We start from the raw sequence: 24,412 nt of genomic DNA on the forward strand, positions 1-24,412 counted from the left end.
CCTTCTGGACGACCAAGGATAGGTGTATTTTATTTATTACAGCATATATAATTTTGGTAAAATTTATATAATTTGTATAATTGTATACATGTATAGTTTTTTTTTATATACCTGTTTGTATTAGAAGAACTAAGATCCAAAACATTTGAAAAATCTCATGGACCACTTGTGAATAAACTTGATCAAGTTCTACGTGGTCTTAATGTTCAAAGGCAAGCTTATTATGAAAAATGTTTTATTGGGAACAATGTTAATAAAATGTTGCAGGTTTTTTCATCCATATTTCTGCATATTTGTAAAGATGAATTGTATAAATATCTTCTCATATACATAAGTTTATAAATACCTGCAGCCTCCAACAAAGTCCTGGATTAGTCGGATATTCCTTTCAGCGCAGTCATTGACACACTTAATCCACTTCAAAAACCTTTTAAATATATCAGATGTCTGACTAGTATCTCCGCTGATCCACTTCTCCACCTCTTTTACAGGAATCTCAAATACCTTGAACAAGATCCAGCTCTGGGAACCTACCAGCTCAGTAAGCTCTGTTGACCTGCTAATAACCGGTAGCTTCGATTTCCCAGTATGAAACTGGTCAGGGACATCACACTTGACCAACTTCTCCAACATTTTCTTCTTTACCTCGTCGTCAATATCATCATCAGCTAGGGACAGAATAACTAACTGTTCTGTTAAATACCAGCGGCATGCTGGAAAGAAGAGTCTGTCCAAGTTTTGGTTAGTGTTCCCTTATGTCAAACGATAACTTAAAGGCAGCCAAGTCATTTGAAGTGGACTTGTCGATTATACAGGATTTTAAGAACCAGGGCCCATAACACACAGAAACAAAGAATGCCGCTGTCTTTACCATCTTCTTCTCTTCCTCATTCATCACCTGGGCAACCTTCTCAGTCATCCTCAGGGTCAGCAGGTATAGAGCATCTGCCATGAACCTTTAGAATAAATTATTATTATTATTATTATTATTATTATTATTATAATTATTATTATTATTATTATTATTATTATTATTATTATTATTATTATTATTATTATTATTATTATTATTATTATTATTATTATTATTATTATTATTATTATTATTATTATTATTATTATTATTATTATTATTATTATTATTATTATTATTATTATTATTATTATTATTATTATTGTTATTGTTATTATTACTATTATTATTATTATTATTATTATTAAGAAAAAGAAAAACTTAAAAATGTACATTCCCCTAAACACAAAAATTATTGATAATGTACTATAACTGTACCTGCCTTCATAGCAGGCTCCTGGTTGATAAAAATGAAATCCTGGCACATCTCAAACCCAAATAGAAGACAACTAGCTCACAAAGTTTCTTGTAGTCCCCCCCCCCCCCCTTTTAAATGTCTCTATGATCAGTACCCTCTTTCCAAACTCCAGGGCCTCCCTTGCAATGTTGTACAAGGATGATCCAACCAGTAGCTCATTCCAATCAAACCTAATGATCTCCTCCATCTTGTCTACCTCCTCCTTGATGTGTGGCCAGGTTTTCTGCAGTCTTACGTAGAGTGCTCTCCTTGGCCCCTTTGTTTTCTCACCAGCAAGAGCCTCCATAAATGAGAGATGTGTAACTCCAACATGTGTCGCCTGCATAGAAACCAGAGTAAAGGAATGTTGAGGATGTTTTTGAGGATGGTAATGGCCCCAACAAATACTCCAGTGTTTGAAGCAGTGGTGTCACAGCATATGGCAAAGATCTGATCAACAATATCGTAATATTCTAGGAGATTTATGATCACATCTGCCTAGTCAATTTCCTTGGAGCTTTCAGCTTGAACTACTCCAAGGAGAATCTCATTTGGGTTGTCAATATCAGGAGATGTAACACTGATTGCAATCTTTTCAACAGTAACAGTTTGTTCAGGTTCTCCTCTATCTCTTTAATCTGTTTGCCGTCAAAATGCAGGACAAGCCTTTTTCCCGTCAAGGTTTCCATTATATCTTGTCTTATCTGGTCTCCTAGTAATTAAAATAAATTTATCACCTATATAATCTAATCTTTATTTATCCTAGTTTTACTTGATCTTCATTATTTTCAATAATTTTATATTCTACTATTTACTCTTACCTAGATCTTTAATCTTCTTGAATCTCTTTTGATGAACGAAGATTTACGTCTGCTTTATTGCAGATTGCTGCAATGATTGGGGTTTGAGGTCAAATCCCCGATCCTGTATCGAGCAGATACTTCAGAAGCACAATCCACCAGATCCTCAGAACTGATACTTATCATTATCTACATAATAAACAGCTATGGTACAACCAACTTTACATTTTATTACAATCTTTTATTTACCTTGCCTTTTACTGCAGAATCAGAGTTTTGGAGTAATTCATCGACAGAATCTGTGAAAGTTACAGCTTCTGACTCGGATGTAGAAGAACCAGCATCAGATTCAAAGGAGGCCTCAAGTTCACTTACAACTAGTTCCCTTGTCTTTTGTACTTTTTTTTGTCCTTCAATTCTTTGTCTACCTCTGTAGAAATATACATTTTTCTATCTTCTTTTTGATCTAAAAAAAAAACTGAATGTCCTCTGCCTTGGCCTTCTGGGAACAAAGTCGATCTGATTGGATCTTCTCCTCAAATTTCCTGACATATATGTTGAGGAGTTTGCTGCTCTCCTTAATGAACTCTTAGTGAATCTATAAATGCTCGAATCCCAGTTTAGATCTCTCAGATAGATTAGTTTTCAATACTTGATCTGGAGCTTCAGAATCTTATCCCTGATATACATAAAAGAAGTTTATTAATTACATAAATATTGGTTATTTTTTATTTATTTGTATTGGTATTTAATTATTTATTTGTTTGTTTTTTGATTTACTTATTTGTTTATTTACATAATTAAAAATTACTTTATTTTTTACCTGACATCAGCTCCAGAAATGAGGAGTTCACCAAAAACCAGACTTTTTCCACACATCCATTACAAGAGAAGTAACACATTTATGGTTGGGATCTTTACAGGATCTACCCTTGCAGATAAGGTCTTTGCCTGGAAAACTTTGAGGACAAGCTACAACAGGTTTTATAGTTTTAACCTTTAAAGCCTAGGAAGATTTGATAAACTGTATATGACCACATTTCCAACGCTGGGTAGTTGCTTGGTGGGCAGCTGGTTGATAGAATACTTGAGAAGAAACAGTAGCCTTCTGGAATTAGTCTGTATCCTCCTCTTTTCTCCTTTATTCTTGTCTTTCTTACGATGACGGATCCATTTTAGAAATTACTATTAAATATTAAATTAATTAACATACTTTAATTTATCGATTCATTCAATCATTCATTAAACAATTATATTATTCATTGAATGTTTTTTTAATTTTTAGCTATGTGTAAAATACATTATGTAGCATGACAACAAAAGTAAACTTATATGTAGTACATATTAAGCTCGGGGCGTCTCGAAACTATTTTTGTTACGAGACATTACGATACGAGATCTCGAAATGACACTGAGTTTCGAGAATAGTTTTTATCGAGATCATGGTTTTCACAAGTTTCGAGAATTTGTTTCGAGAGGTTACGACAAGTAACAAGATTCTCGATTGAGAATTGGCCACAAAATTTCCCTTCTCGAAACATGACAATATTACGAGAATAACGAGAAACTAACGAGATTTAAAATATTTTTTTGATGTTTTTTGAGATATTACGAGACAAGTTTTCTAATTTTTCAAATATATTAAAAACTATTGGAACAAAAGGTTTTTTGTTCACTTTTGTACCTAAATTTTGATTAAATTAACAAAACACTATTTCAATGGCCACCTAAGCAGCCATTGGCAGTCCTCATCGTGAAACATTTGACTCTTTTTTCAGTTTCTACCAGATTGAAGGGAAGGTTGCATCTGGCCAAGAACTTGGCAATTTCTATGTCTCCTCGTAGCTGCTCTTTGTCCTGCGGCTTATACTTCATGTACACATCAATGTTTTTGGCTTTCTCAGATGTTGATGGTCCTACCAACTTCCTCTTTTTAATGCCTCTATCTAAGACTTTAGGTGTATGTCCTCCTTGCTCTTGCTCGTATCGCTCATCTTCGTCGTATAACTAAAAATTAAAAAAAGTTGTAATAAGTACCTTTTTTTAAAAAAAACTAAAAAAGTTTTGGATTCTTAAGTAAACAAAAGAAAATTGATTCAAAAATCCAAAATCGATAATGAAATAATTAATATTCAATAAAAATAGTTTAATAAATATTAATTAAAATGATTTAAAACACCAACTCACCTGCTCTAGATTCTGATAGGCAACATCTCCTCGGCACTTTTTCTCTGCCTTTTCTTTTTCCGAAGCCAGCCAGATTACTGAGTGAGAACTAATCATGTGACGTCTCATACCACTGGTGTTTCCATCTGTAAGCTTGGAGACATGGCCACAGTTTTTAATGTTGCACTTCGCAAAACTTTCTCAATGCCATTCTCGATGACTCTTTCCTCAGTAAAGTGCTTCCATATTTCTGTCCTTGGACGAACCATGTTGTCAGACTAAAAGTATGAAATCAAATATCAACATCAAAATTAAAAAAAAAAAGTTCCAAGACAATAATTAAATACGTCTTATCGTTAAAAAGTTCCAGGAACTACAAAAGAAAACTTGCTTTTTCCCGGATAATCATTATCAAAGTTTTAACTGGAATTAGCCAATTACTTCAATACGACATTTCATCTACATGACAATTCAAACTTGTAAGTGTAAACATAACTGTTTATTTCACTGACGTCATTCACTTTTAACTTTTAACTTTGTCATCTTATTAAAAAACTAAAAAAAAAATTTAACAACAAAATAAATAATATATTATAAAAATATATAATGATAAAATGTTTTCTTACCTGATTCTTTGTAAAAAAGATGATAATATTGCTAAATAACCAAAAAATACTATATATTTAATATAACTTGAACTAATTTCATCAAACTTTTAAAGTTTTTTAAATTTTAGCTCTGTTTACATTGCAAAAAAAAAAAAACAATAACAATTCAGCTGTCGCGCGGGTCAATTGTCCCAAAAATGCGTAGGGGAAAACCTCAATGAATGGGACAGTTTTTACAAATGCTTTTTAAACGTAGATAAAATTGTTTAATATATATATTTAAATATGTTTGATAACCACCGACTCTTACTCAATGATATAGTAAAACAAAAAAATTGGATTTGCATTTGGCTATTGGAAAAAAGAGTGTTTTATTGGAGCATGACATTAGTCCCATTCTTTAAGTATGTCTCATTGAATGGGACAAACATAAAAGAATTAAAAACAAACGTATTTAATTCAATCATTTTTCAAATTAGTTTATTAATTGTAAATGTAGTTAAATATATAGATACATACATAAAGACCACACAAAAAATATTTTTAACTTTAAACATTTTAACTCTAATTAAATTTCAATCAAAGCAGAACTTTCTCATTTTAGAATATTATATTTAGTTATTTTTATTTAAGTAAAATATTGCAGTATAAAAATGTGTAAATAATACCCATTACCCATGGGGATAAAAGTAAGGGACTGCAGCATCCCTCTGTTGAGCTGTAAATAATACTTTGTTAAATTCATTCAATAGGTAGTATTTTGTCCCATTCAATATGCGCATCACTTTATCCAAAAATGATTAGTCACACCAAAAGCACCATTAATTAAGCTTGAATGTTTTACTCACTGTAGTACTAGAGACTGCTATCTATTTAAGCATGGAATTTTATTTTCCATAACTTCAAAAATTGCTGCAAAATCAGAAGAAAAAAAACGTTTTTAAAAATTACTTTTTACATTCGAAAACACAATAACATCCATTGTCATTACGTTTATAGAGCAATAGGATGGATGAGTCGGTCAGTTGAGCTCTTGTTTCTATCACTCTTTGTTACAGGAATTTGAATATCCTTACATCGATGCTTGTATAAGAATCTGAGTTTGTCCCATTCAATAATCGTCCCATTCATTAAGGTTTTCCCCTACTTAGTACGGATTAACTAGTTTATCCCTTTTTTGTTTTGACAAGTCATTACGAGAAACTCGTAGTATCTCGTAATATCTCGAAATTCTCGCTCTATCTCGAAATGAAGTAAATACGAGATTCTCGTAACTAATCTCGAAAAGAATCTCGTAACTCTCGAAAAAAACTCTGAATTTTTAAACCCAATCTCGTAACTTCTCGTATCATCTTGTATCATCTCGAAATAAAAATTTCGATTGAAAATTCCCGAAACGTTTCGGGACGCCTGAGCTTAGTACATATCTCAAAAACGTGCGATATGATCAAATCGCGCGTAATTAAATTTACCTTTTTAATTAACCACAAACGACTGAAATTGGCATTTAATCACACTAATAATAATAATATTGCACTGTTGTAAAAAATGACCAAAAACTACTTTGAGCTGACCCGAGAAAACCGCTTTGACAGGGTGAAACTACAATGTTTCCTGACTCCAAAAATGTAAAATTTGAAATCTAACTATTTTGTCCGTGAAAATAATTTTGATTTTTAGTTTTTAGTACTTTGCACAATAGGGCAAAATGACAGCTTTTCAAATTTTGCATTTTTACAGCATTCAAAAACCCTCCAAAAATAGCATGTATTACTCTAAAACATAACAGTCTATATAGCAAGTATAATTTGTATTTATTTTAACTCAGAAGATAAAATTTTACCTACAATTTCATGGTTGAACTATATTATAAACATTTTGTTGCATCAAAATTGTAAATAAGCTAAAAACTCCGGGAATAGGCAGTGAACATGTTTGTTTTAAGTTTTGCATCAAAATTGTAAACAAGCTAAAAATTCCGGGAATTGGCAGTGAACATGTTTATTTAAAGTGTTTCACTTATCAGTTGTGTGAGAAAAATTTCAAAATGCCAAATTTTTCAAAAAATCATGAAGATTGTCGGAAATCTGTCTGTGTCTTGTGTCTGAAGAAGTGCTCTCGAGAGTTGACACAGTTCCTTGTTGAAAAGATCATCAAGCATTACCATACAAGTCTTGATTTGACTGATACCAGAGTGCCAAGAGGCATTTGTGACTCATGTCGAACAATTCTTCGGAGAAAAGATGAAGGAAAAGATGTTAACCTGCCACCTTTGTTTCCTTTCTCATCTATAAAAGTTAGACCACCAACAAGAGATCAAGGTTGCAACTGTCTTATTTGTCAAGTTGGACATTTGAAGTTGAATGAGAAGAGCCCAGTGGACTATTCTAAACCTGTGGAAGATTGTACCCCTCAAAGATGTGGTGATTGTTTGAGTCTAGTTGGAAGAGGTCTGCCACATCAGTGCACTCCATTCACTTTTAGAGAGAATCTCAAGCAGCTAGCTACAGCTGATCCACTCGCTGCAGAGCAAATAGCTACTCAAGTCATCTCTACTAAACCTTCCACACCTGGTGGTACTGCCAAAATATCGCATCCTAAAGGCGGCCCACCACTTAGAGTTAAAACAGGTGATACTTTTATATTTACATATAAAGATGGCAGGTTCAGAGGGAATACCTTTAATTTTAAAACTTAAAATTACAAAAAGTGTTAATATAATTTCATTTTTAGGAAGCCCAAGTGCAAGAGCTCTTTTTCCTGAACCCAGCATCAAAACTGAAGATCTTGTACAAGTTCAGCTAAACACAGGACTGTCTAACCTTGGCATGAAGATATTGGCATCAACCATCAACAGAGTCAGTGACACCAAGATTGTGGAGACTAGTTTTCTAGCTAAGTTTGAAGCCATTGGCAAACAGTTGTCTGAGTTTTTTACTCAAACCAGCATCCAAGTTTTATCAGAGAGTCACTCCACTGACTTTGTGGTTGTGCATTGCAAGGATCTTGCCGAGCTTTTGAATGAAGTCCTGCTTTCTCGAAGAGTTTTCCAGAATCATATTGTCAAGTTGGGAATTGATGGAGGTGGAGGATTTCTGAAAGTTTCTCTTGGCATCATGGAGTTGGATTCTCACTGTGATTCAAGGTCACCACCACGGAAAAAACTTTTAACTCAGAGGACTGCCAAAGACAGTAGTGTAAAGCGTCAAATGCTTGTGGCTTTATCAGAAGGACAACCAGAAAACTTTGAAAATGCGAGGCAGATCTTGTCTTTAATCAAGTTAGACAAAGTCAACTTTGTTGTCTCATGCGACATGAAACTTGCCAACATCCTTTGTGGCCTTCAGAGCAATGCAAGTACTCACCCTTGTTCTTGGTGCAACACAGAATCAAAGCATCTTTCTCAATCAGGATCTTTGAGAACACTAGGCTCACTTGTTGCCTGTTATCAAGAGTTTGCTAAGTCTGGTGGTGATATCAAAAAGGCAAGATCTTTTGGCAATGTAGTGCATGAGCCTTTGCTATCTGGTTCTGAAAACAAACCCATCTTGGAGCTCATACCACCAATGGAACTCCATCTTCTCCTTGGTGTGGTCAATCACATGTACAAAGCCATGACTGAAGTTTGGCCCAATGTTGTCAAGTGGCCCTCAGCTCTCCACATTCAACAAGAACCATACCATGGTGGGCAGTTTGCAGGGAATGCCTGTCACAAGCTTCTCAGCAATCTTGACCTCCTTCAAAGAATTGCAGAGACTGAGTCTGCTTTTCAAGTCTTTGGAATCATTGATGCCCTTCGAAAGTTTAAGTCTGTGGTGACAGCATGTTTTGGTATGGTTCTGGAGGATGACTTTTCTGAAAAAATTGATCGCTTCAGAGACTCATATTTGGCAATCATGAACATCAGTGTGACTCCAAAAGTTCATGCTGTTTTCTTCCATGTGAAGCAATTCATTGAGATCAAAAAAGCTCCCTTGGGGATCTTTAGTGAGCAGGCAACAGAATCAATGCATCATAATTTCAGCTCACATTGGCAGAGATACAAGAGACCGCAATTATCCTGAGTATGCAAAGAGGCTTCTTTCATGTGTTGTGGACTACAACAGCAAGCATTTTTGAAGAATCAAATATTGAGAAGAATTTATTTTATGTACTATTTGCTCTTTATGTGTTTAGAATCAAGAGGTTGTTTTTGTGTTTTGGCTTAGAATAACTAAAAGAATTATTTAAGAAAGTGTTTATTATTTCCATCTTGTTAATGAAAAACTATATCAGTTGTGTCAGAATAAACTATTATTCAAGTGAATTTTAGACAGTTATGTTTTGGAGTAATAAATGCTTATTTTGAAGAGTTTTTGAATGCTGTAAAAATGCAAAATTTGAAAAGCTATCATTTCGCCCTATTGTGCAAAGTACTAAAAACTAAAAATCGAAATTATTTTCTCGGACGAAATAGTTAGATTTCAAATTTTACATTTTTGGAGTCAGGAAACATTGTAGTTTCACCCTGTCAAAGCAGTTTTCTCGGGTCAGCTCAAAGTAGTTTTTGGTCATTTTTTACAACAGTGATTGCTAAACTAGGGGATCATCACTAAGTTTATTATAAACAAAATATAACATCAGAAAATTTTCATAACAAAATTATCAAACATTGAAATAATGGACATTTATTTTTAAAAAATCATATTTTTTAAGTTTACAGATATCACTTTTTGACAACGGTTTTTTTTTTTTTTTTTTTCGTTTATTTTTAGCCTTAGGGGACATCAGAGAATGGGAAAAACTTGAGAGGTATCATGAAAAAATAAAGTGTGTTTCTGGGACACCCTAATGAACATCACCTTTTGCCATATGAAAGGAGTTCAGTGGCTGAAAAGCATTCTCTCTGAATATTACATCAAAAACTCCCCTGAAGCTTTAAAAACCAGACCAATCATTAAAAAAAGAAAACCTTTGTGAAGTTTGTCAGATGAATCGTATAAACAAAATATAACATTACAACTTAATTTGAATGTTTTTTGTAAGAAATTTTAGTTATATATATTATACATTGTATATTTCCAAATAAAATAAAAATAGTTTATACTTTGAATTTCAATTGTTGGTATTAGAACAGCAAAGAATATTCTATTTTATTATTTCAATATATTGTAGTTTTTCTTCTTTACGTTTAACATCTTGTTCAGTACCTATAACAATATGGATATTTTATGGAAAAGACGCTGAATTTGCACCAAGTCTTGGGCACTTAACTTATACTTTTCTGCAGTTGTTGATTTTGAACATGATGCTCCTAAAAACAAATTTTAAAAAACCTTGTTATGAAATGTAATCTTAGAACAGACAAAATGGGACCATTAAAAACAGGAAAGATACAAAATTTAAGTTACCGAGGGTAACAGGTAATGGACGACCTCCCTCAGTCACTAACACCCTGATTGTGCCACCTGGTGATGATTCTTGACCTTTGATAGTTGCATAGGCTATCTGTTCAAAAACTTTTTTGTTTACTGCTGAAATTTCTCTAAGGTTTAAATTCAAAGAAGTAGAGTTGCATTTATGAGATAAGCCTTTCCTAGTGGTGACAAACAATCTTTTTCAGGGGATTTGTGGGATTTGAAGCTGTAGAATTATCCAAAGGAAATTGGTGAATTGCACTTTTTCATACATACAACACACACTGTTTTTCTACTTTCTTCATGAGATTTGGCACTATTGGGCATTTTGAAAGAGTCCAAGTAAAGTTAAAATTGCAAAAAATACTTGTTTGTGTTTTCATTTGATAAACCACTTATTTTATTGTCAGCAACTAATAAAAAAGTTTATATTCTACAGCAAGAAACATACGCTCAAAATTTATTTTTTTGCGACTGAACGTAAACGACGCTACCGTTTTTAAGTTTCAGAAGACAAGAACTCTTAAAAAGCAAAAAAGCAAGAACTTTCGAGAGAAAAGTTCATTTCGAATCCTTTGGACTTCAAACAAAGACAAAGAAAATAATAATAAAAAAATACGGAGAGAGAGTTACTGGAAGCAGGTTACGATTAATTTGGTTCAACTGCCAGAAACGAGAGTTTTGGCAACTAGTTGTGCTAGCAAGTTGTTAATGAGCAAAACACTTTTCTCAAGCAAAAAACTGCACCGCAAAAACTTAATGAGAGTTTTGCTGGTTAAATTTTATCGATAAGCGGACTTGTTCGAAAGCTCGAACTTTGATCACTTCTCAAAACTGAGAATATAGGATTGCATTTTACTAATTCCCGTCGAAGCGATTTTTTTGCTTGTGGCGCGGAAATTAAAACTTACCGTTTTTGACTTTCGCTTTGAATTTAGAACTTCTTAATCGTTCGATAGCTTTAGGAGAAAAGAAAAAAGAATAAGAGAGAGAGAGAGAGAGAGAGAGAGAGAGTTGCTAGAAGCAGGTTATGATTGACTTAGCTCAACTCCCAAAAACGAGAAGTCATAAACGTTTGGTTGTCCAAGTAAGTTGTTTTAGCAAACGGATGGAGGTAGTAACTGTTGCTGATTGAAAGCGAAAAATCTAGCGTCAGCATGAACTTTTTCAGTTTCAAATCACTTTGAGCTTTCTTAAGCAAAAAAGGGTTTGTGAGCCTCAAGTCTTCGATTTGAGTTTAAAGCTAACGTTTCCCCGTCTTCTTTCTTTACACAGCGTCGTAAACGGATCGGCCGGTCTCTTAGGTTACGAAAAAATGTCTGCTCTCGACCCGAACGCTTAACCGGCTATGATTTGCAGAGTTAGTACAACGAGTCGCATCTGGCCGCCGTAATTTTCTTCAATAAAGTCTTGCGAATTTTGTGACGTCGCTTTCAAAACTCTAGGGTCTAGCGACTAACTGTTCCAACGAGAAAATTAGCTTTAATTGTCGTGCAGATTGACCACTTTGACATAAAACGCGACAAACTTGCTGAACGCTTGGATTGCGCCGCCAAAGAGTCATTCTGTTTCTGCGTTGCCTGCGTCTGTCGGCTAAATACGACTGTAGACTCCGCGCAACTTTCACCGCAAAAGTTGTACAGAGCCATGCCGAAAGCTAAAATCAACTTTTTTTCTTTTTTTGACGATGCAGTGGACAGCGTCGTTTTACGGCCACCGAACAGACGCTCTACACCACCAACGCCTTTGCAGCAATTCGGATTCCTTCGGAACGCTGGAGACACTTGACACTATGACGTCACCAAGCTAGTGAAGCTTGTCAAAGATCCATGTGGCGGCTAAATGCGATGTTTTATACCGATTCAGACGCTAAAGACGTTGGATGGGTGTACAGCTGTCTTTGCTTCAAAAGCCGACCCAAACCCTAACCCTAACCCCCACACCCTACCCTTGTCCCAGGCTTCCTAACCCTAACCCCATTCCCCTCCAACCCCATCCTCAACCAACTCACATTCAAAAGAAAGGAACTCCGCTTAATGATAATTTCTATTCATTTTTCAAGTTCAAGTTCATCTATTCATTCGAGGAATTAAGAATCAGAGTTTTGAAAGTCTTGCATGTTTGATTTTACTATCAATGGTACTTAATCAAACAGCCTCACAGAATTGCCGAAATTAAGAACAAGCAGCAAGAAACAATCTTATTAGTGGGTAGGTTTATCTTTTCATTGAAGGAATTAAGCATCAGTCTCAGAAGTTTCAAATAAAAGATTCTACCATCAACAATACTTAATCAAACAGCCTCACTGTATTGTTTAATTTGACAACGGACTGCAAGAAGCACACTTAGTAGTGGGTGGGTTCGTCTTTTCATTCAAGGAATAAAGCATCTAAGTCTCGGATGTTTTTTATATTCGATACTTCCATCAAAGATTTTTTGAAGTTGTTAACTAAAATTTTCGTCCTTCCGATACCGATATGCTAATTCTGTTGCGTTATGGGTATTGTAGGATGGGCATGGTATAAAATGATCAGTTTAGTGATCATACGACACTTTCATTACCTAGACTCTGATGCATACAAGGAATCTAAAACCATTTTTCTTAGATCTTAAAAATAAAAAGAAGAGCTCTTTGTTAGAAGTTTTTATTTTAATTTTTCCTTAATTTCTTTTCTTTTTTTTTTTCCTTAATTTCTTTTTTTAAAAGAATATCTTTCTTATTTTATTTATTTATTTTGTTTAGCTTTATGTAACATTATCTTTAGGTAGTTTCTGTAAATAACACTGAAATAGTATTTGATAGTTTATACTGTAATAAATTTTTGAACAGAAGAAAATCCTTTTTGTAATGTTAAAAAGTTACAAGAACATTTCATCTTTACAAATAGCGCTTGTAAAAATAGTTTCAGAAAATATCTCTTTTTACATATAGGGTAGACCGGGGCACGTTGGCCCTAGGGGCAGGATGGCCCTTTTGAGTTAGTTCTATGACTATGCGCTTCGGCGCGCTAGGAATCAAGGGGAAGGTCAACAGCATTCCTCCCCTCATTCCTTAGAAGTATCACTGATATCTGAGCACAGTTGCCAGTGTTGTATCTTTTTATCGATTTTGGATAAGCTGAAGTATATTTTAAATAGTTTGCTTGATGTGTTTGTGTTCACTAGTCTTCGACAGTAGTGCTATAGGTAAGTATTTTTTTTGAAGTTTAAAGTCTGAGGATTATTTTAATATACAATGTTACACAGTATCTGTTGATGGGTTAAGAAAAAAGTAATTTTTACTCTAAACATTGCGATGGGGCAGGTTGACCCAGCACAAACGAGGCATGTTGGCCATGTGGGCTAAAGTACCCCGTTTACGCATGCATACTTTTAAATTCATATTAAATTGTTTGTGATGGAACAAAATGCCAGTGATAGAATATTTTTATTAAAACGCTAATCTGATTGAGGCTTTTTAGCCAGTTTCAAAACATTAGATAAGAATTAAGCCTAATAAATCAATTAGGTATTTAATAAATTTATTAGAATCTCATACTATGTAGGGAATATGCAAATTTATGTAAGAATGTAATAACAGTAAGTAAACTTTGAGGGCTGATCTGCCCCAACCCATGGGCCAACTTACCCCAATTAAGGGGCACATTGGCCCAAGGAACATCACCTTAAATAAAGCATTTTAAAAATTTTCACAAGTTTATTTAAGCTTTTAACAAAAGATTTTTTTATTTTTTATAGTTTTAGCAACCTTCTCCCATAAAGAAACAAAATAAAACACGAAATGCGAAAAAGTTAGGAATCAAAGAAAAAAAAGCGGGCCAACGTGCCCTGGTCTACCCTACATTGAAACAAACAAAAAAAAAAAAAACAAACACAAACCGCAAAAAGATAAGATAAAGTAGAAGAGAAACATGAAGTAATGTAAAAAACGAATAAGGGCGCATAAAAAAACATGCCATGGCAAACATAGCATTTTAAGTTCATTTGTTTGTCTTTTATTTTTAGTGCATCATCGCTGGGTTTTTTTTGCAGTTATTTCTTAGTTGTTTTTTGGTTTTTTTAAGTAAAGGTCATCAGGGTTTTTTAGGGAGCTCCTGTAGCATAATCTTCAACAAAATATTCTTTTATATATGTTTACATTGAAATAAATAAAACCTTTTGCGTACATATAGATAAACTATAAAGTAAGACTAAATAAAGAGCCTCATTGTTTTGCCGAGGAAAAAATGCATGGTTAGAGAGACAGCTTTTTAAATTCGTGTGCTATCTTTTTCATTTATGGCACTCTTTGAATTTTTTTTCAAAGAAAAGTTAGCGTAGTTTACTTTTTTTAAATCAAAAAGATGAGATAAAATAAAAGATAAACGTAAAATAAAATATAGATAAAGCAAAAGTAAGGCTGCGTAAAAAAACCTGCCTTGCCAAAATTAAAAAACTGTTGGAAAGAGATTTTAAAGTTCGTTTTTTTTGCCTTTTAGTTTAGTGAATCGCGATTTGGTTTTCTCAGGCGTACTTGCTTCTTAGTTGTTTTTTCTTAAGGAAAGGTCATCAAAGGTTTTTTACGCAGCTCCTGCAACATAATCTTTAGCAAATTTTTCTTTTACATATGTTTACATTGAAAAAAATAAAACCCTTTGCGTAAATACAGATAAATTAGAGAGTAAAAGTACATAAAAAGCCTCGCTATTTTGCCGAAGAAGAAATGGATGGCTATATCTTTTAAATTAAGGAACATTTTGATATCTTTTTCCGAAATAAAGTTGGAGTAGCTTTCCTTTCTTAAATTTCACTTGTGTGGCTTAACATCAGAGGAAATATTATTTTGCTTTTTAACAAACTCATAAAACATCAGAAGTAATTCTAAGAGCAACTCTAAAAAGTTTTAACAGAAAAACAAAACGGCTACTTTTTAAAGATAAAAAGTTTAAACAGTTTTTAAATAAAAAATGTAAGAACATCTCATTTACATGTTAAGCGAAACAATTAAAAATAATAGCAAAAGCATAGATAAAATAAAATTTCAACTACAAAAAAGGTCTATCTTTATTGCCAAACTGAACAAACTTATCTAAACTACATAAATGGTCTCACTATATTGCCATATTGAACAAACTTTTCCAAACTACCCTCTTTTTGAATTTTTAGCTTCATGTTTTTAATTTTGTCTTTAATATGGCTTCGGTATGAGTACTTTTGCAAGACAAAAATTTTACAAACTCTAGTCATAACACAAAGAGATTAAATCGAATCACCATTTGATTCTGATTTTATTTACTTATTTATTAATTAATCTTTTTTTATTGATATTATTGTTTGCACTGATTGCAACAACTGGTTTTTAAAAGTTGTAGAGCTAGTTTTTGTTTATTTTAAACTAGGTTCTTTGTTATTTTGTTGTTCTTTTTTTAATATGAGTTCATTAGATTTTTGTGCTAAATTGATGATTACCTAATTGCTATTGGCTAACTTCTGCTTTACTTTCCTTTATTCTCGGCTGAGTTGATCCTGAAATAAAATACAACCGTGTTTATTTTTACAATTCATAAAAACAGTTTCTAAGTGATAGATATAATAACAAACTGTTTATGATTTCTAACGGTGAAGTTTCTAACTTCACCATTAGAAAATGGGTAGATACAATTTTCTAAAAGTGTACTAGGCATTCACATGTTTTCTTTCACACGCACAATTATTCACAAGTAACGCTATAATTACACTTCCCCTTGGTCATAGCGACCACTTCACCTCATGAACTAAATCGCTCAGGTGCCATCCTTTTTCAGGTGCTTCTGTGCAACATTGGCGTCTGTTTTGTCTCGTCTTCAGGCAACACAACGTACAGTTCTTCATCATCTTCTAGATCCTTTTTCAATTTGTTATCAATTCTGACGTGTTTTAAGTCGCGTATGTGTCGACACACTTTGTCCACTTCTACCGTTTGTCCCGAAATGATTCCTGTAAGTTTTCCAATCTTGTATTGAGAGTCGCATCGGTTATCCGGGGGCTTTACCCATACTTCATCGCCACGTTTAAACTTGTTGGTGATCTCCTTTTAAGGATCAAGTGCTTTTTTATCGTTGTCAATTCCTCTAACTCTAATTTCGTATTGGTATAGTTTATTTGAGGGTGCTGTAGAAGACTTACAATAATCTTTTGGACTGACGTTATACCAATAAACTGCCTCGGGTATGCTGCATGGAACTCTCTTCGCCGTTCTTTTTACTGTTCGATGGCATCGTTCTACAATTCCATTTCCTAAAGGTACGTAAGCGCACCTGAAGCGAAGTTTAACGTTCCATTTGTTCATAAGTTGTGAAAACAATGTACTTCGAAATGCTGTATCATTATCCGTTAAATTTTCGTTTGGAACGCCTCGTTCGAGAAAGATTGCGTTTAATTCCTGAATAACAAATGCACTAGTTTGGTCTTTAAGATGGCGCCATATTGCATATCGTTAAGGCCCACAGTCAATCAGGGTAAGAAAGTGTTGCCCCTCATAATGAGTTATATCCATACCAAGCCGTTGCCACGTCCCTTTAACTTTGATCTTCCCTCTCGGCCATTTTATCGGATTTGGATCAATTGATTGGCAGGCAACACGTTTTTCAACAACTTGTCTGAATTCTTCCCTGCTTACTGATGAGTTAATCCTACGAATAAAATACAATGTTCTATTCTCACCATAATTTCCTGTGGACTTATGAGCATGGTTTATTTCTTTGGGAGATAGAGAAGCCACCTGCAGCAAGTTCAGTGGGCTTATCGATCATTTTTAACCAACTTCCAGGCACTCGAGTAAGTACATCGGCTAAGTTAGCCTCCGAGGGTACTAATTTGATATCCACTCTGAGTTTGTATTCGTCCACAATATTCGTAATGGTCTGAAGTCGTCTTCTAATCAGCATTTTGTTTGAAGCCTTTGTCTTTAATCTGGATTTTCCAGTCAGTGCATCAATGACCCAATGTAATACTGCTTTCGAATCAGTGCAAATATGCAAGACATTCATCTTCCAATTGAGACCCATGTTTAGTCCTTTGATTACTGCATCGAGTTCCGACATGTTTATAAGTGTTGTATCATCTTTTCTTAACCAAAAAGCGTCTTCAATTATATTGCCATCAACTTTAACACTCACACCTAGTGCTAGTGAACCAGCATCCACCCACACTGTTGCCTCGTTGCCATAAACGTTCCAAACTCCTTTGGCAGGATCGTCGTTACGTGTTCTTTTTACCATATTATTCACCATTTTTTCAACAAAATTGCATTGTATCTTCTCATCCCATATTTTCGTTGGGGCGTTTGCCATTCTTTTAAGAAATGACGAAACTACACGCAACCAACCACAAACTGGAAGATTCCCTGTCATTTTTCCACATAAAGAGAAGATCTTTCGCCTCGTTAGTGAACTTGGAGTTTCACCGAAATTGTTGTCTCTCTTCCAAAATAATTTCTTATTTTCAATTCCAACTTGTAACCCTAGATCTCTTGCTCCTTCGGACACACGAACCGCCGGCTTGCAATGTAGTCCGTACAGCTCCAAATGGTCAAGCACACTGCGGACTGATGCGATGTCTTCGTTTACAAGAATATCATCAATGTATGATGATGTTCCCTTCCAGATCTTTTCGTCTTACAACAAAACTTTGTCCAACACCGCTTTCATTATGAAGGGCGCAACGTTTAGACCAAATTCCAAACGTGTTAAAGAAAACCTCGGTCCACGGAACACAACAGTTTGGTAAGCCCAGAGTTCCTCACTGATTTTGAGCTGCATGTAGGCCGAAGATAAGTCAATTATTAAAATATTTTCTCCAAGTGATTGGGAAATTTTCACTCATAGCACACTGATTGTGTTTTATCTTCTAGCAACTTTGGATCACTACTTTTAATTACAGCTACAGCAAACTTTTCCATCATCCCATTGTTTCGTTCCTCAGTCGTTAGCGTCCTCGCTCGCGCAAGTATTTGTACAGTAGTAAGATCATCCATACAAGAACTCGATGTCAGATCCGTCGAACTTCCTCGGGGAGCCCAGTAACAAAGGCACAAGCGATTGCTTTCTCTGGTAGCCCACCAATTAGGGTAGACAATCTTCGCAGTTTCGCCAAATAAACATCAACTGCCTCTCCATGTTTCAGCTTTCTCTTGAAAAACTGCTCGTAGGCTGTAAATGCATCAACGGGAAAAGCTTCAAGCAAAGCCTCCTTTATTCTCTATAACTTTTCTTTATCAGTCTCTGCTAACTGTTGTAATACTACGAATGCACCATCAGTGAGACAGAGAGGAACCACACGTGTCAAATCGGTTACACCAATTATTTTACATACCAATTCAACCTTTTCCAGCCACTCTGCAAGTGACTGTTGATCGTTTCCACTAAACTCTGGAATTAACTTTATATCAAGTTTAGTCGCCATTTCGCCGAAATAGCTTGTAGTTTTGCATAAAAAGATCGTTTATAGTTATGCGTAAACACCAATATATCTTTGTAAAATTCAACACAATTTATATACAAATTAATTCCCTTACCATTCACACAAATCTTTTCACACATACAATTATTCACAGGTAACGCTATAATTACAATATAGAAGTTTTCTGTCATACTTATTTATGTATCGCTACTCAGAAAAGTATTTTAAAGTATTTTTATTGGATAGTCGAGACCAACTTTTTCCGACTTCGAAAAAAATAAAAATACTCCCCGGTTTCGCAATTATCACTAGACGATAATTCGTCTGACTTTTTTTTCCCGTGAACTTTGGGAAGTCAGACGAGAAAACTTTGGTTATTTAAAAAAATGAATAATTGCAAAATGTAATAACGTTTCGCAGGTTTAAGGACGGGGGTAATAAACTTTTTAAAAATCAAATATTAAAAATCAACTATTTTCAATCAATTATTAACCTTTTTGCCAAATTTAAATATACGTCGAATATATTTTGTAAACCCGTATTTTGTAATTTCAAGTCAATGTTTTTTCTGATTGCAGATTTATAAAAATAATTATTATTTAATCTCTTTCTTTTCTTACTTGTAAGTAGTAACCAGACTAGTCTATGGATAGACTTACAACACAGACATAGACAATTCTGTATGTTGTAATGGACACAACAAATGTTTAATTTTTTGTCCTTGTTGTGTCTATCAAATTTTTGATGGTGTCCTAAGATTGCTCAGTTAAAAAATAATTTTCACTTCGTAAGTCTACAAAGCATAATTTTTTGTCTATTTGGTGTCTATGATTTTGTCTAAATTTACTTGATTTCATAAAACCAGAAATATTGATTTTTGCCAATAAAATCTAAATTACCCAAAAAATCCCTTAGAAACAAAAAAGAAAATATACGATACATTATATTTGAATTTTATTTCATGGTAAAAATGACTTTTATGGTGACAAATTTAAGTGGTGACAAATTTTAGGACGGAATATGACAATAATGTTTACACAAATAGTTGATTTTCCAAAATTTAGATCCAATCATAGTCAGATTCACAGTCTGAGGATAGAATGTTAAGAAAATCAGGATTGATTAGATTCTTTTCCTGCAGGCCTGCCAAGGGCTTCCTGTGAATAAGTCCCTCCAGACCAGGTGTTGCTTCAAAAAATGAAGGAGATTCAGCTTCTTCATCTGAGGTTTCATCCTTCTCATTCATGTCACTTTTACTAAAGTACCATTTTTCCACATAGGGGACCAGAGTTGAGAAGTTAGTTTTCACAAAAATGCATTTGCTGGCAAGATCAGGAGACAAATTGTACCTTTCGTCTGTAATAACTTGCCCTGCTTGAGAGAAGGCTCTTTCAGATGAAGCTGAAGACACTGGCATGCCTAAATACCCCCTTAGGAGCTCTGTTAACAATGGTAGTTTTGGGGCATTGATCATCCACCACTTCAGAGGTGGAAATGAAGAATCAGGCCTAGGCATGGAGAGGAAAGTGTTGAATTCTTCTTGTAGTGGAGGAATACCACTGGAATGACGATCCTGCACAAATCCATCTAGATTATTTATCTCATTGATCATTAAGTCATATGCAGCCATCATACCATCCCTTGGCTCTGGTTGTGAAACTGGTGAAGGTGGTTCGGCAAGCAGGCTCTCAGACGAGTCAGTATCCATTGATTGTGATTGAAATTGAGCTGTAGTTTTGTGGCTTGACACCAAGGTTCGAACTACATTGTGAATCTCTGGTCCAAGCAGATGACCCTTGAAGTATGGGTGCAGTAAATTTCCAACAGCCATAGGGAAAATTCCAACCCCTCTTTGAGGAAATTTTTCATGCAGGTTTTTTAGAAACTCAGTAAAGAAAGCTTTAGCAGTGTTGCTGCTTTGTGATGAGGTGCACATCTTCTCAGCACATGCAAACAGACAGAAAACTCTGACCAAAGCTTGGTCCATCCTAGGCTCACTGTCATTTGAAAACCATTCACTGAGTTGTTTTACTTCTGTTAAGAATGGTAGGAGCTCCTCAAACAAATCCATTTCCTCAAGGCTGGGGACAATATTTCCAAAGTCTTTGTTTTCAGAGCTGAGCTTCAGTAAAGGAACTCTCATCCTTATAATAGCATCAAGAATTTTCTGGTGACCATTCCACCGAGTTAGGCTGAGAGTTGGAATTTTAATGGCTCTTACATCACTTAGCCTGCAAGCTCTTCTCAGCTTTTTGTTTTTCTTTCCTGATTGATGCATGTTTGATGCCAAATTTCTGGCTTTGTCAAAAGCTTTTTCCAAAACAGGATCTTTAACAATAGATTTCCTCAGGCATGTGTTGAGCTTGTGATCCAAACATTGCATACTGCCATCTTCAAGAGACTCCACATATTTGCTTTTCCTTAGGCCAACTGCCATATTACTTGCTTGATCAACAACAGCAGTTATTGTGATATCTTGTAGTTCTTTGTGTTTTTCAATGATAGCATCAACTGTTGTGGCAATATTGTCACCAGTATGGTCCTCAGGAAAAAGTTTCACTTCATAAACTATCTTGCTCAATCTGTAATATAAAATAAACATCGATATAAAAATTATTTAAGGACCAATATAACCAGCAATAACTCAGTAAGAACGAATTTTGCGGACCAAAAACAAAAAAAAGTAAAAACTCGGACATAACTACAAGATGAATTCTATTTAGTGAGCAATACTGGCTCTGGTGCGAGCGCACCCGAGTTCGAGTCCCAGTCCATCCAAACTCGACCATTCATTAAAAACTAACAAAACAAAAATGCTTTTCAACTTACTTGAAGTTTTTGTCCATGTAATGCAAGGTTACACCAAGATAGGAATCTGTTGTCACTGAGGACCAATGATCCATAGTCAAGGTGGCCATTTTGCAATCTTTCAGGTCTGTTTCCAGTTTTTTTTGTAATGCATTTTCAAGAGTCAGGTAAAGCAAGGGCACTTTATATTTTGCAAAGGTTGTAGAGTGCTTCAAATTTGCTTTTGGTGCTAAGTACGTCATCACCCTTTTATAGGCAGGAGTGTCCACAGCTCCAAAGGGATAGCCATCACAAACAAGCCATACTGTGATTTCCATGTCAAACTCCAACTGTTTTGCACTTTTAACAGGATATTTAGACACTTGCTTCAAATCAGTTTTAAGCGAAGTAATCAGGGCTTCTCTGGCTGCCTTTTCATCTTTTCTCTCTTTGAATTTCCCAATCAGACCAAGATATTTATTATTATGTTTGGATTTCAGATGATTTTTGATGTTGGTAGTATTGCAGTTCTTAATTTTAACACTTTTTTCACAGAGCAGGCACTGTGGGTCATTCCCTTAAAGAAAAATCATAAAAATATTTTAGATTTGTGTGGCAGGTATAAGTTAGTAAAGCTAATACTTTTGTAGTGGTGTAAAGTTTGCACATTTAGGGATACGAATCCTCTTTAAAAATAAAACTCTTCAATAATAGCCTGCGTTTGGAACTTTGATAAGCTAAATATCATTTTGATCTTTCATTACCGTATTATTTGAAGATTGTTATGTAGTAAATTTATAATATTAAAAAAATATTGAAATGACATCAAAACTCCAAATGACGATCATTGCCCATGATTAATTATTGTTTAAAACTTGCGTACATATTCATCAATAAAATGAAAGTAAAAAACATTTTTCTTTTTCACTATTGTTTTATTCACAAACCTAAATAAATTTTAACACCTATTGGAATCTTCTACTTACTAATCCACATTTTATAAAGGACAACTCCTTGATCACATATTTTTAAAATAATTTTATTGAAGGTGATAAAGATTTTAGTGACTAAGGAAAATTTTTTAAATGATAAACTTACCTTCAACTTTTTTGAAGTAATCCCAAACTGGAGAGGGCATTTTAAAAATAAATTTTCACGCACATTCACTGAGAATTGAAAAACAACTGAACTGAGTAATTAATGAACTTCAATTGAGCACAAAATAGTCCATTTTGAGGTTTTTAAATAGACATTAACTTTTTAATCAACAGCACACGCTGGACAAAAAATTAAAAAATGAACTTCTGTTAGAAAAATTGTATTTTTAATTTTGTGCTCGTTTTCAGTTTTTGAAACGATGCTGCAGTGAAAATTTAATTACTCGTTATAAGTCCAAATTATATATTAAATAGATCTTCTATACCTCATTAAAAAATCGAGATTGTTCATTTAGTGTCCGTTTTTAAAATGATTGTCTAGAAAGACAAACATTTTTTATAGACAATTCATTTTTGATAGTTGTAATTAAAATTGTTGCAATTAGTGCTTTGTCGAAGTCTATTTTTGTCCTTTTATAATAAGGCCATTAGAGATTGTCTGGTTGCTACTTGTAAGTAGTGGCCAAGTTCAGTCAGATTAAATTCAAGTTTAATATTTATTAAATTCAAACATTTTGCTTTGCTTTTTGACTTTTCGTTTGTCATATTGCTTTTGAATAGCACTGATAATTTAATTGACTAAATTTTGGCGCAACCTTTAATTAACCCCCCGAAACTTTACGATATTTCATTAAGATCAAACAAAAGCCGCAGGAATATATTTGTTCCGGTAGATGATAAATTGCATTAGCGCAAAAACCAAAGTTTTCTCGTCTGACTTCCCAAAGTTCACGGGAAAAAAAAGTCAGACGAATTATCGTCTAAATTATCACCTATTGTTTCTAAACAATACCGTAATACGCATATCTTTTTATGAAACAATGCGATGAACGTCCATCTATCAACACGTCCTTGTTGAAACTAATATTCATTAATGAAAGGGTTAAGAAGCATTCTACATTCGTTTCCGTCGAACTGGCCCTCATGATATGGGCTCAGTTGAATGTGGAAGGCAGGACACTTGGATTTGACGTCACACCCTGTGCAAGGGTGCATACTTGAATAGGTTTGAAGACCACTAATTATATTTGCAGTTTTCATATCACAAACCAAAATTAGCTTAAGTTCATTTGCATTAATCAGTGACCAGATTTGTTCATTATTGAAGTAAGTCTTTGTTAGTCCTTTGAGTGAGAGGCTGTTTTTGTGGTAGTTTCATCCCTTAACGTAGTACCGACAAAGCTTAGAAAAAACTTGAGAAAATCTTAGCCACCATCAAGTCCGAGGTTAATTAAATAGCTTCTAGAAATTTTGCGAGATTAAATAACATGATTCACAACACTTGATGAATCGTTGCAGTGCGCAACAACACGAACTGTACCAGAATCTCCTTTTCCGCCGGTGATTTTTAACTGCAGGTGAAGAAGTCATTTAAGTGTTGACTTGCTCTTAGGAAATTCATGTAAAAATTTGGCTCTACCATCTTGCTGCTTGATGTTTGATTTACAGTTCTGATCAGCTTTTTTAATCCGTTGTTTGACGGCCCCGTATTTAATTGTCATTTACAAGAGCTAGAGTGATCAATTTTGGAGCGCTTGATGGTGGCTGGGCAATACTTTGACCTGAAGCCAAAACATATTTTCTGTTTACAAACTTTGTTTAGAAAGTTAAGGTAAAGCTTTTAAACTGTTTGTTTTTAAAGTGATTAGAAACTTGTCAAAAATATACTTGCTGAATTATATTTAGTTTTATTTCTTAATAGTTAAGATTTTTTTTCAATATATGTATGTAAAAATATTTAAGTATAAATATTTAACAGGGGTAGTGAAA

The 24,412-nt window shown here is 34.2% G+C and overlaps 2 protein-coding genes and 1 pseudogene across 2 annotated transcripts; all 3 read right to left on the minus strand.

Moving 5' to 3' along the window:
• Nucleotides 1-336: 336 nt before the first annotated feature.
• On the minus strand, nt 337-2,989 carry LOC149886567 (uncharacterized; annotated as a pseudogene).
• An 812-nt stretch (nt 2,990-3,801) lies between these two features.
• On the minus strand, nt 3,802-4,647 carry LOC149886568 (uncharacterized). Its single transcript, XM_090091887.1, has 2 exons — nt 4,298-4,647; nt 3,802-4,117 (listed from the first exon to the last, which is right to left on the minus strand). The coding sequence occupies exons 1-2, from the start codon at nt 4,403-4,405 to the stop codon at nt 3,827-3,829; spliced, it is 399 nt and encodes a 132-aa protein (XP_089948013.1). The 5' UTR covers nt 4,406-4,647; the 3' UTR covers nt 3,802-3,826.
• A 12,331-nt stretch (nt 4,648-16,978) lies between these two features.
• Nucleotides 16,979-18,701, minus strand: LOC149886569 (uncharacterized). The gene is made up of 2 exons (XM_090090544.1): nt 18,551-18,701; nt 16,979-17,913 (listed from the first exon to the last, which is right to left on the minus strand). The coding sequence occupies exons 1-2, from the start codon at nt 18,699-18,701 to the stop codon at nt 16,979-16,981; spliced, it is 1,086 nt and encodes a 361-aa protein (XP_089946670.1).
• Between the last annotated feature and the right edge of the window lie 5,711 nt (nt 18,702-24,412).

The sequence above is a fragment of the Hydra viridissima genome, unplaced genomic scaffold, assembly GCF_058129835.1.
Source record: "Hydra viridissima isolate aposymbiotic clone 2 unplaced genomic scaffold, HvirCarnegie_v1 scaffold_6, whole genome shotgun sequence".
In the NCBI taxonomy this organism is placed as follows: domain Eukaryota; kingdom Metazoa; phylum Cnidaria; class Hydrozoa; order Anthoathecata; family Hydridae; genus Hydra; species Hydra viridissima.